Source organism: Stegostoma tigrinum, chromosome 14, assembly GCF_030684315.1.
Source record: "Stegostoma tigrinum isolate sSteTig4 chromosome 14, sSteTig4.hap1, whole genome shotgun sequence".
NCBI classification, from domain to species: Eukaryota; Metazoa; Chordata; class Chondrichthyes; order Orectolobiformes; family Stegostomatidae; genus Stegostoma; species Stegostoma tigrinum.
The window spans coordinates 42,566,120-42,579,016 of record NC_081367.1 but is presented as its reverse complement, the minus strand read 5'-3'; the positions used below and the strand labels follow the sequence as shown (position 1 = coordinate 42,579,016).

The window sequence follows — 12,897 nt, the reverse complement described above, 5'->3', positions numbered from 1 at the left end:
AGCCAAAGTTGAATTTCATCGTTGATGTCTGCCCTTACTGAGCAGAAGTTTCCCAGTTTTATGTGAATTAATTCTCATGAACCAGTCATTCACTGTGAATCTTGATTGTTGGTACGCTACACTGTGCAGTCAGACAGGTTGTTTGAAGACCTTAGTGCTCCTTATGTTTAGCCTGTAGCCTGTTTTCACATAGGCCTTAGTGAATCAATGCTAGTTTGGAGCTTGATCTCTACAAAGTGTCGTCTGCATAACTGCATCTTAATAAGATGTTGGGATGGTCACTGTTGGGTAAGAAAGTTGGTGCAATGACACACCCTTGCTTGAACCCAGTTTGCACAATTTAATGTCTGTAATGCCTGTATTAAAGTTTAGGTGGAGGACCTTGGCTACTTCTCAAAACCTTGGGCTTTTTTAAACTTTGTGTTGGACCACTTGGTTATGTGCAGAGCTTGCCACCTTTGTATGTGCTGTATGTATTTTTTCTAGATCGATCAACAGCATCAGAGTTAGCTAAATTAGTTGTATGCTTCTTGGCTTCTAACCAAGTTAGTTTGAAGAAAAATATTTCAAAAATAATCGAGCAGGTTCTATTAACGGTTCTTTAAATAGATATTACAGAAGGGAAAAAATGATTATGCATCTATTTGTCTGTTTTTACACCTTACTATGTTATTTAAATTTAGGCTTCCCACTTCCAAAGCATTGATACCTGAAGACTACTTTGCAAAAATTTCTAAATGAATTACTTTTCACTACGTTGTTCCAAAGTACAGTTATACCTTGCTCATTTCAGGTGGTTTAGGGCTTTAGCTACACTTTTCCAAATTGGTGGCCTGTTACTGCATCAAGTCAGGAAGATGTTCATTGCTGGATAGTTGAGTTTATTACGGACTTTCTAGGTCAAAATATTAGCCTGAGACAAGTTTTCAATAGTAATCCAAGTTTTAAGTCAGTTTTGGGTCTAAGCTGCTACTGCTTTTTGTGAAACATTCTTAAAAAGGAGAGAGGTTTCATTTCATCTGTGCAGTGCGTATGTGTGATCATATATGCAGATGGCATTTTCTGTAAAGCCGGCATGATTTCTTCTATTAAAACAGTCCACAGAACTGTCACTCAAAAAGCAAGTCCAAATATTCTGATCAAGGTTGAGATTATGCTGCTTAATCTTGATTGACGATCGTGTTGGTGAGCCCCAAGACTCCAACATTACAGATCTTCAGTTCTGCCACAAGTGAAAATTTAAATACAGGCACAGAATGTTTTCTGCTGTCTCAAGACCTGGTAGGGTCTTCAGTTTATAAAATTGATTAGAATTCTAGTGTATACTCCTTTTGAAAACCATGGCTGAAATATTCCCATCTACTAGCAGCCTGTATTTAAAATTAAACAAAAACAAAACATGAATAAGAGAGGATTGGAAAACTTCTAAATACCAAAATTTAAGTCATTTCAACAGGTAAATGATTGGGAAAGGTTGAGGGGGATAAGGGCCAAATGCAAGTAAATGGGAATCTTTTATTTTGAGAAGGGAAGTAGAGACAACCCTGGTAATTATAGACCAGTGAGCCTTACCTCAGTTGTTGGTAAAGTGTTGGAAAAGGTTATAAGGGATAGGATTTATAATCATATAGAAAATAGTAAATTGATTAGAGATAGTCAGCACGATTTTGTGAAGGGAAGGTCGTGCCTCACAAACCTTATCGAGTTCTTTGAGAAGGTGACCAAACAGGTAGATGAGAGTAAACCGGTTGATGTGGTGTATATGGATTTCAGCAAGGCGTTTGATAAGGTTCCCCACAATAGGCTATTGTACAAAATGCGGAGGGATGGAATTGTGGGAGATATAGCAGTTTGGATCGGAAATTGGCTTGCTGAAAGAAGACAGAGGGTGGTGGTTGATGGGAAATGTTCATCCTGGAGACCAGTTACTAGTGGTCTACCACAAGGATCGGTGTTGGGTCCACTGCTGTTTGTTATTTTTATACATGACTTGGATGAGGGCGTAGAAGGATGGGTTAGTAAATTTGCAGACGACACTAAGGTCGGTGGAGTTGTGGATAGTGACGAAGGATGTTGTAGGTTGCAGAGAGACGTAGATAAGCTGCAGAGCTGGGCTGAGAGGTGGCAAATGGAGTTTAATGCAGACAAGTGTGAGGTGATGCACTTTGGTAGGAGTAACCAGAAGGCCAAGTACTGGGCTAATGGTAAGGTTCTTAGCAGTGTAGATGAGCAGAGAGATCTCGGTGTCCATGTACACAGATCCTTGAAAGTTGCCACCCAGGTTGACAGGGCTGTTAAGAGGGCATACAGTGTTTTAGCTTTCATTAATAGAGGGATCGAGTTCCGGAACCAAGAGGTTATGGTGAAGCTGTACAAAACTCTGGTGCGGCCACACTTGGAGTATTGTGTACAGTTCTGGTCACCGCATTATAAGAAGGATGTGGAAGCTTTGGAAACGGTGCGGAGGAGATTTACTGGGATGTTGCCTGGTATGGAGGGAAGGTCTTATGAGAAAAGGCTGAGGGACTTGAGGCCGTTTTCATTAGAGAGAAGGTTGAGAGGTGACTTAATTGAAACATATAAAATAATCAGAGGATTAGATAGGGAGAGCCTTTTTCCTAGGATGGTGACGGCGAGCATGAGGGGGCATATCTTTAAATTGAGGGGTGAAAGATATAGGACAGATGTCAGAGGTAGTTTCTTTACTCAGAGTAGTAAGGGAATGGAATGCTTTGCCTGCAACGGTAGTAGATTCGCCAACTTTAGGTACATTTAAGTCGTCATTGGACAAGCATATGGACGTACATGGAATAGTGTAGGTTAGGTGGGCTTCAGATTGGTATGACAGGTCGGCACAACATCGAGGGCTGAAGGGCCTGTACTGTGCTGTAATGTTCTATGTTCTATAAACGTGGTAGGCATGGACAAGTTGGATCAAATGGTCTGATTTAGTGCTATATGACTGACTATAAAGTATAACCAAAAACAAAAGAGGAAAAACTGAGGATAAACTTGCAAGTGACATCAAGATGGATAACAAGAGCTGCCAGCGGCGCCCACGCCCCAAAAAAGTTTTTTTTCAAAAAAAGTTGTGGGATTTCACCAGCTTCAAAATCTCCCCTCTCCCCACTGCATCTCACAACTAGCCTAGCTCGTCCCCGCTTCCCTCGCCTGTTCCTCCTCTCACTCATTCCCTCCTCCCACCTCCATTTCCTCCCTGACCTGTCCGTCCTCCCCGGACTGAACCCCCCCACCCATACACTTCCCTCCACCTATCTTCTCCTCTATTCATCTTCCGTCCGCCTACCCCTCTCCCTATTTATTTCAGAACCCTCTCCTCCTTTTCTGATGAAGGGTCTAAGCCCGAACCGTCAGCTTTTGTGCTCCTAAGATGCTGCTTGACCTGCTGCGTTCATCCAGCTTCACACTTTGTTATCTAGGGTGAACCTCTTAACGCCAACAGCTCCTCCGGTCATTTCCTGAAAGCTCTTGCTTCTTCTCATTGGTGGCCGCCGCTCTTACTGAAACTACTACTTCACGGCTCTGTGCTCCTGGGATTGGCTGATGCTGAGGTGGAAGCCTGCCCCTTCCACCAATCGTCTTCACCATGGCGCTTTGCAGCCGGACCAGCTGCAAGTAGACCCCGAGTTGGCCTGAAGGAGCAATTGCTGGGAGCTGCCCGCTCCGGAAACAATGGGATTGTGTAGGAAGATTGTTCAGAGTAAGGCCTCGCTCCGCTCCTACCACTTTGGGTTGCTCTTTGTGGCTGCTTTGGCAGTGTTTGCTTTTTACTACTTGGGATCCAACCATGAAAATTTTTCCAGCACCACCAGGAGAATGAAGGAAAATCAGGCAGGAAAGAGTTCACAGGGCGACGTTCAGTTGACAGCCAATCTCAGTGGGAAGAAAGCGGCAGAATCTCAGGGAAGTGCCCCGTTTGCAAACAGCGAGCCCGGGGATACAGCGGGGAAACGAGCGGTACTGTTTCATGCTCTGATGATGTTTACCAAGGTTGACAAAAACTACGGTCTCCAAGAGAAATTTACAGTTGCCATCAAGTCGATGGTAAAACACGCAGTGTTTAAGGATGATGAGGTACTCTGTCTGCATTTTGTTGCTGATGTCCCCAGCAAGAAAATAGGAGAACCACTTCTACAGCAACTACTGCAAATCGCATCCTTTAAATATCAGGTACCACGTTGTTTCGGTTTGGCTATCTCGCTCTGTTGGTTTACATCGGCTGCAACTGTATTATTACTGTGACAGTATTTTCGCTCGTTTTAACCTGTATTTAGTTTTGAATGGAATTTGGTTAGATTTAACGGTAAATATATCGTTGCGTTGAATTTGAGCATTTGATTCGGCTTCCTTGTTGACAGTGATTTATGTGAAATTGGTTTTAATAGAATTTATAATGCAGTACTGAATCTGAAAGCAGTGAAAGCACACCATCCCATCTCTATGGGGAAAGTTTGCAGTTGCTGCATGTCCACTTAACAGTATACCCAACAACATTGTCTAGGCCCAAAACGTCAGCTTTCCTGCTCCTCTGATGCTGCTTGGCCTGCTGTGTTCATCCAGCTCTACACCTTGTTGTCTCAGATTCTCCAGCATCTGCAGTTCCTACTATCTCTAACATTGACTCAACTGCCTGGCCATCAGTCTGTGGCCACATTTGTGCCCGCAGGCTCCTGGGAAAGCAGCGGGTGGTACCTATGGTAACTTTCCAAATGGCCACTGCTGGCATCTTGTGGTATTTGCCATTTCTACCAATTTGTGGAATCGGTAAGGCTTGTTTAGGGTAGTTTGCTTCACCAATCCTCCTTTGGCTGGGCCTTTCTCATGATCAGTAATAGCTAATGATGTATCCTGTAACTAAAGAACAGATCTGAAATTGAATTAGAAGAGATCTCTTAGGTCAGAAGAAGGTCTATTATATGATAGCAGTAGGTATAACTATATTTAGTCAGGCATAGTTATTAAGAACTTTAGGGAGCTAGTGCAGATACATCAGGTCCCTCCTGAAGCTCAAGCGGAACTTCTGGTCTCCTGTCTGTGTATGATATTATGAGAAAGGGTGGAGCCAGTGTGACATGAACATCATATCTGAGTGAGTTATAACCCATTCAGCTCCATTAATTTATGCAACAACTGCTCATTTTCTTCCCTTTTGTTAACCCATTATGCGATCACATACAATCTGTGGCTTTCCCAATGGAGGCAGAGTGCTTGTTCTACACTTTTCCCAGAGTGTAGTTTTGTTGACTTGGAACAATGGTAAATCTCTTGTTTGAGAATTGATGAGCGTGGTTCTGAACGCCAAAGTGTTCTGCTGTCTGAACAACATTAGTTAAACATTCCTGAAAGAGTTCAAGTCGGTTTCAGTGCTTATTTTGTCTTTCAGTATTTGCTTCTTCTTTCAAACTTTGCAGAGTTTTGGCTTCAGATCTGCCTTCAGTGATGACAAGTATTTACCAGACACAACAATCCAATATGTGCAGATTTCACAATAAGTTACAAGATCCGCTGTCTTTTTGTGATTTGTAGGTGCTGCACCATTGATGAAGTCCTGGCTGTATACCTAATAACACCTAATTCTGCTGCATCCCTCCCAACATGTCTTCCCAAGAGGAAGTTGTCATAATCAATTTCATGTCACACACCACTAAGCCATCCTTGATCTCAAAATGCTGTCGGTAATCCAAGTATGTGTTAATGGCTAACTTGCCGAACTATTGGTCTGGCCGTCCTTCAACACAATACTGACAAACGAAAGTGCACTCTTGGTCACTGATCTGTTTTTGTTGAATTTGATTGTGTCTCTTAGTTTTCCAGCCACTATTTCTTCTGGACCTTTGAAACATTTTTATGTCATCATATGTAATCTAAACAGATTCTTCTTTTTGGTCCAGGAAGCCCAAGAGTTTCCCCTTTAATCTGTTGGTCAAAAATGGTCATTTGCTGAACCAATTGTTCTCTTAGAACTAATGGGACTCCTGATCTCTGTGGTAGTGAAGATCCAAGGATGGTGGTTCTAAAGTGAGGAGTTTTGTTTGCAAAATGTGTACGCATTTTCAATTAGCTTACACTCCTATGTGTTGCAGTGTAACTTGTAGCATTCCTATGCTCTTGACAGTTATTCCCCCAATACCACATAGTCTCATCTCTGTAGGCTGTAAATTCCGCTTCTTCAACCATGGTAACAAATCTGATAGGATTGTGAGAGAGGTAATAGGAACTGCATAATCTGAGAGAACTTGGCCTGCTGTGTTTATCCTTGACAGGATAGTGACTCTGGATCGAGTATCAAGCTTGAATTCAGGACAGTGCCCAGAGGCATAAATAACTTTTGTCGATTCTGGATTTATTGAGAACATCAATTTACCCCTAAAATGCCTTGGTTTTTGTTAATAAAGGAAATTTCTGTACCTTAGTAAGATCTTTGCTGTGCAATCTGTCCTTTTCTGCAGCTCTATAATTGGATGCCACTTGCGCGCTTAGTATTTGATTTTGAGCCAATGCTGTATCTTAAGAACTGATAACTCCACAAAGTCCAATCTTGTTTTCTGTACAGTCTGTCTCTGACCTTGAATTTACGTGAAAGTATTAACTCTTTTCCATTTCTTCTCAATGTGCTGTTTAATCTTATTTCCATAAAGCTCTTTTAATTCTTGCAATCATTGAAAAGTGTAATCACATCCCTCCATATAGTGTGGCAACCAGAATTGCACACAGCATTCCAATTGTGGCCTAACTAATGTCATATAGAGCCGCAGCATAATCCCTTTGCTCTTGCAATTAATGCCTTGATGAAAAAAGTATCCTTATCAACCATATTATATACATGTCCTGCTTCCTTCACTTATCTAATGGCCTTGTATACCAAGGTCCCATTGATACTCTATATTTCCTAGGCTCCTACCATTCAATGTGCACTCTCTGCTTTGTTAGTCCTCTTCAAAATGCATCATATCACACTCTTAAGTTTTAAAAAGTGTAGCTGATTTTTCTCTTTCTGCAGCCTACACTCTTGCCCCAGACATTTTAAGCAGCGTAAATTAAACCATAAAATTCTTAAGAGTTATTAAAGGATTAATTGAGAAAAAAGGATAAGTAGGTTCCATTGTTGGCAAATGTCACGCCACATTGTAGTTGGAAAAAGGATAAAATGATACACCTTTAAAACTGGTGAAAGGCTAAAAATACCCACTATCCAAAGAGACTCTGGATCCATGTGCATGGATCATTATAATGTCAGAGTAAAAAAATTAAAAAGGCTGATTAAATGTTAGTCTTTGTATCTAGAGGATTACCTTACAAGGGGATGCAAACAAGGTTCCCTTTAAAAGGTCATTATTGAACTCAGCTAGTTTGTTCTGTGTGTGTTAGCTTGAAATTTAATTTGCCTGGCGACTCAACTCATCAATGTGGCATAAGGCCAGTGCTGTTGGTCTTCTGTGTGGCCACACATGACTGCAGCTTAGCAAGAACAGCTGATCATTTATTGCCTCCTTCATTCTTTCTTATGTTCAATGATAAGGCATAGACTTATGAAAAAGTTGAAACTCTGAATGCACTTAATAAATGCACCTGTTTTGATTAATTTTTGAATTTTAAGGTTTAGATTTATAAACCTTAGGTTTCACTTTACAAAACTATGTTGTCTTGCTGTCGTGGTGCAGCTTCCATAAACAGGCAGAGCCTGTGATGATTCAGCTTGCAGCTTTTAAGTATGAATGAAATAAATAATACAAGAAAGAGTCAGTGATTAGCCCGTGATGCTCGGAGTCCACCATTCTCCTCTACCTCTTCTGAAAAGTGGGTTCATTACATCCAATTAAAAAAACTGGGAATTGGAATTATTTACAATCATAAAAACACATTGTTTAGAAAGTATGTGAAGAATTAACAGAAATACAAACAGAAAGTGCCAGAGAAACTTAGTAAGTTTGGTAGAGTTCCTTCAGCATTTTCTGTTTTTATTTCAAGTTGCAGTATTTTGCATTTATTAAGAATTGACAGTGCATGTCCTTACATGTGATATACCTTGAAGGGACATGCTCGTAATAGTATTACCATATCATGCTTTTGATGTGTTGATATAAAGCTAATTGAGCTCAGTCCTCTTACAGCATGACACGCCATGGGAAGTGTGCTACTGTACAGCTGAACGGCTTAGCTTGATTCCAGACTCTCCAGTGCCTGTTATTGCCATGTGCGTAGGTAAAATACAAGGCGTTGTCATTAAAGTTCATTGAGCTCTTCAGTACTACATGAGCCATATTTCATATTTATAGATCATAGAACAGACCCTTTGATCCAACTCTTCCATGCCTACCAGATATCTTGAATTAATCTAGGCCATTTGCCAGGATTTGGCCCATTTCCCTCCAAAGCAATCCTATTCCTCCCCCCCTACCTTATAAATGTTGTTATTGTACCATCCTCTACCACTTCCTCTTGCAGTTGATTCCACACACGCACCACCCTCTGCATGAAAAAATGGAAGCTTACATAATTATTATGGCATGATAGTTACAAATCATCAGTATGCCCTACGACCTCACAGCACAGTGGCTATGCAGTAGTAAGCTCTAAAGAATTCTCATTGAAAGCTAGGCCAACTCTGGATCATAAAGCATTTGGAAGACTAACCGCAATAAGTTTTTATATTTGTACAGATTTGCAATAGCTAGGAGGCAGACCTAACTACATACCTTCTACTCCAAGTTAGAAGGTTTCTAGCTTGGTAGGTCTCTATCTCCTTTACAAAAATAAAAAAAAGTGAAGTGCCAGTCTGTTTCTCGCCATGAAAGTTAAGGCATAGCAGTTAAGACACTTGTTACAGTTTTAAAACTAACATCAGCGATCAAAGTATCATGTCAGTTCAACTACATTGGACACCACATTTAGGAAAACAACGTTTCAACCACTGCAAAGTGATTCTGTAACTGGAGAAACATACATGCGTGCAGTGGTTGGCCACACCATTTTGTTATAAATCATCCTCAGTGGAGATCTCTTCAAAAGTTTCTTGTTATTGACAAGCAGTGGATTTGGAGAATAAATGCATGTAGTCTTTGTGAGAATGATATAAAATGGTCCAGACAAGTTCTGGAGAAGGGTCACTGGATCCAAAATGTTAACTCTGCTTTGTCTCCACTGCTGCAAGATCTGGAGAGTATTTGAGGACCAGCTCACAGTAAAAATCAACTACATATTAACAGACTTCAATTCATGTTGCAAAAGCACAAACTCCAGGAGTCTGTTGGTTCGGCAAAGGGGATGAGTGTGACCTCTTTGAAGAAAAGCTCTTGGAGAGGCTAATCCAGTTGGTAATCAACACTACTTGAATCAAAGCCATCTGGAAAGATTTTTTGGGTAAGAGAAAAGGCCATTCCATTGATGCATAGATGGAAGGTGGATACCAGACTGAAGTATCAGGCCACCATGAAATACAGGTATCAGTTGCAGCCATTACTATCTGTATGGTCAGCAATGTGCACCCACCCACCAAAAACATCATAGATACCTACTCTGAGGTTGTCTGGTGTTTCTTCACATCTGCAAAACATGTGCCACCAATGGACATTGAGCCGTAGAGGAAGAAAATCTGCTTACAAAATCCCAAACTGCACCTAGAATAAGACCCAGGTAGGCAACAAGGTGGTACACGTCCCAACACTGGCAGCGTGGGTAGCCATCCAAATGTACACAAACATATCACCAATGTCAACAGCCAGCAAACAGAAAAAAAATTTAGAAAATGACACGGCATGTGATGCAATAACTTCAGTCTCTTAATCTCAATCTTACTGAGCTCTGACCTTTTGCAGCATGACTTCTGAATTGCTTAGACAGAGCCCAGACATGCAGGTGCTCGACAACTGAATAGTGTTACTCCAGCTACTGAATAACCTTGTCACATAGCAGGAAGCATCTCTATGATAGCCTCCACACATTACTGGTGAGATAACCCATCTGCATCGTATGTGTGTCACTGAGGGCTAACTTACTACTTACATTTCTGGAATGTTTCCCAGTTCATTAATATCTGGAATGAAGCAAATGTACACTTGAACTCAGTTCTATTCAAATGCCAAAATGTTGCAGCGATGGCCCTGAAGAGATGTGTCAGAACTGCCCAGAGGTTTTCACGTGCCAACTCCACGAGCAACACACAGTCACGCATGAAGGAACAACAGTACAATGTGCTGTCATGTATGAAGGAGCAATGCATTGTCATATACAAAATGCAAGCCTATTTGTGTTAGTCTGGATCAGTCAGTTCAGTATCTGAGCACCGACAGCAATGGAACTGGAAGTGTTTTGCAGACTGGCGAGCTTAGCTGGTTCTGGCTGGCTTAAGACAGCTGGAGGGGCTGAGAGCTGTGCCCCAGTGGCAGCTTCCCTTACGATAGCAGAATTGTAAACCTAGGGCAAGGCATGTGCAAGTCGAGTACCTTCAGCATCCTCTGCCAGAGGGACTGCATTGGTGGGGCCAATCCATTGATGAGACCTGCTCCTGTAGAGACTCTGCCAAAACGGTTTCAGAAGAGGCTCAAATGAATCCCGCCAAGGTCGGGTCACTAACTGATCTCACAAAGCCAGAGAAATGAGGAAGCTGCCTCCACATTTTTTGAGGCAGCAAAGAAACATTACATGGAGTGCCTGAGAATACAGGCACTACTTTAGTCTTAGAACTAAAGGATTCACAAAAGTGTAGTTACATAGATATGACCTGCTTGTACTTAGCTAATAAAATGTCACACTTTGTTAACATGAAGTGCAAGAATTTAGGAGTTCTGTAGCATACAATAAGAATAATTTCTTTTGTATAAAACTGTCATTCCCACTAGCAATAGTTAGGACTCCAGTAATGTAGCTCTTGGTAATTCGAAAATTGCGCACAATTTTGTTGTTTCTTGTTACCAAAGTACAGTCCTAGAATTTTGTATCCATGTAGTAAGTCCATCAGGGCTTTGGAAGTCATCGTCTGAACCTTTGGATCCAATGATCCCTTGTAATTATGGCTTCCTTGAGGACTTCATTCAGACTATCTCGTTATCTCCACGGTTACCCACATCACCATGTGTACTGAAAGGTTCCTGCTGTGTCCCCGACCCATTCCTTTCCCATGGACTGCTCCTTCCTCCTCCAATAAGACCAGTCCTTCCACTGTTTGTGTTCTTAATGACCACTGCTACTTACTGGGCCATAGAAAATGTATCTTCATCAGACCAGTGGACTGTTCATTCGGGTTTCGTGGCTCTTACTACAGCACATATGTAGTCCTCATGGAGAGGTGAGAATTCATTTCCTCAGAGGATCACTGTTGTACTCTGGAATTCATCTGCAGACTTGGGGTTTGGAATGGAAGAGTTGTGTTGGAGTTCATTGGTCCAAAGTGACCTCATCTTAGCAGCGACCAGGAAAGTGTACGTACTGGAAGAAGCACTAATTTTTATTTAAATAAGTCGGCAGAAAATATTTTTTTAGAAGAATAGTCAATGATAGGTCAAAGGGCGTTAAGCAATATTTGCTTACTGATTGATTTCCTGTGGTGACATTGTGTAGTTATTTAGTTTTACAATTTTGTGAACAGTACGAGGAGCATGTGAGGCTGTTTGCTTGGAATATTTTATGTGATGCATGCTATTGGGTTCCAGCCCTTCCATGTCCTTTGCTCCCCATAATAAACAGCATTGAAAATCCCAATTATAGAAATATTGTGTGCATTGAATTTAACTATACAAGTCAAGTACAGCAAGAGTGTGTCCTTTTTTGTTCAGATTTCTTAAACTTTCAGGCTTGCTGTTGGTAGCATTGGATCTGACTTAAACTGTTCAATACATTTTAGTTGTGTACTTATCATGTATAATGGAAACTTGTAACCAACGCCATGATTTAGGAATACAGTAGTAGTATTTATATAATGGCTTGTCATCTCAAAGTATCTCGAAAGTGTGACACACAATGACTGAATAGCAGCGACTGTTATGCTATGATGAGCATATCCATTGCATCAGTAGCAATGAGAGGAATGACTAGGTCATTCTGTTTGTGGTAGTTTTGGTTGAGTGAAGAGTATTGACCAGGAATATAAATAAATCTAGAATAAAATATGGGTGCCCGTTGATAGAGCTTGCTGCAAAATCTTGGCAATTATATCTTTATACAATAACACGGTGTGAAGCTGGATGAACACAGCAGGCCAAGCAGCATCACAGGAGCAGAAAAGCTTGATGTTTCGGGTCGGGACCTTTCTTCAGAAGAAGGGTCCCGACCCGAAACACCAAGCTTTCCTACTCCTCTGCTGCTTGGCCTGCTGTGTTCATCCAGCTTCACACCGTGTTATCTCAGATTCCCCAGCGTCGGCAGTTCCTACTATCTCAATATCTTTCTGCACTTGCTTTTCTGCTGACAGCAATATGTCAGATGGTGCATGCAGAGTTTTGGCGATAAGAAATCTTTGGATATCTTTTGAATGGAGTTGAATGCAGCAAAGAGTCTGATTCCTCAGGGTCTCTCGTGAATGCATGGAGGACTTTTTGTTATTTTTCTTCAATCATAAGATGTATCTATTGCTGATGAGCAGCATTATTGCTCTTTCCCAGTAGCCTTTAATTGAGTGGCTTGCTAGACCATTTGAGAGGGTTCACCACGCAGCTGTGAATCTGGTGTGACATGTACATCAGACCAGATAAGGATGGCAAGTTCCTCTCCATATTGGAGCTGGAGGAGCACAGCACTGCAGGCATCATCAGAGGAGCAGGAAAGTTGACATTTCGCGTCAGGAGGGTCCCGACCCAGAACGTCAACTTTCCTGTTCCCCTGATGCTGCCTGCAGTGCTGTGTCATCGCTGACTCCAGCATCTGCAGTTCTTACTATCTCCT

The 12,897-nt window shown here is 41.6% G+C and overlaps 1 protein-coding gene across 1 annotated transcript in view; it reads left to right on the top strand.

Moving 5' to 3' along the window:
• Window positions 1-3,584: 3,584 nt before the first annotated feature.
• xxylt1 (xyloside xylosyltransferase 1) overlaps window positions 3,585-12,897 on the top strand; it is a 145,735-nt gene continuing 136,422 nt past the window's right edge. The window contains exon 1 of the mRNA XM_048541550.2: window positions 3,585-4,191. Within this exon, the coding sequence (XP_048397507.2) occupies window positions 3,694-4,191 (498 nt within the window). The 5' untranslated portion in view covers window positions 3,585-3,693. The remainder of the gene's footprint in view (window positions 4,192-12,897) is intronic.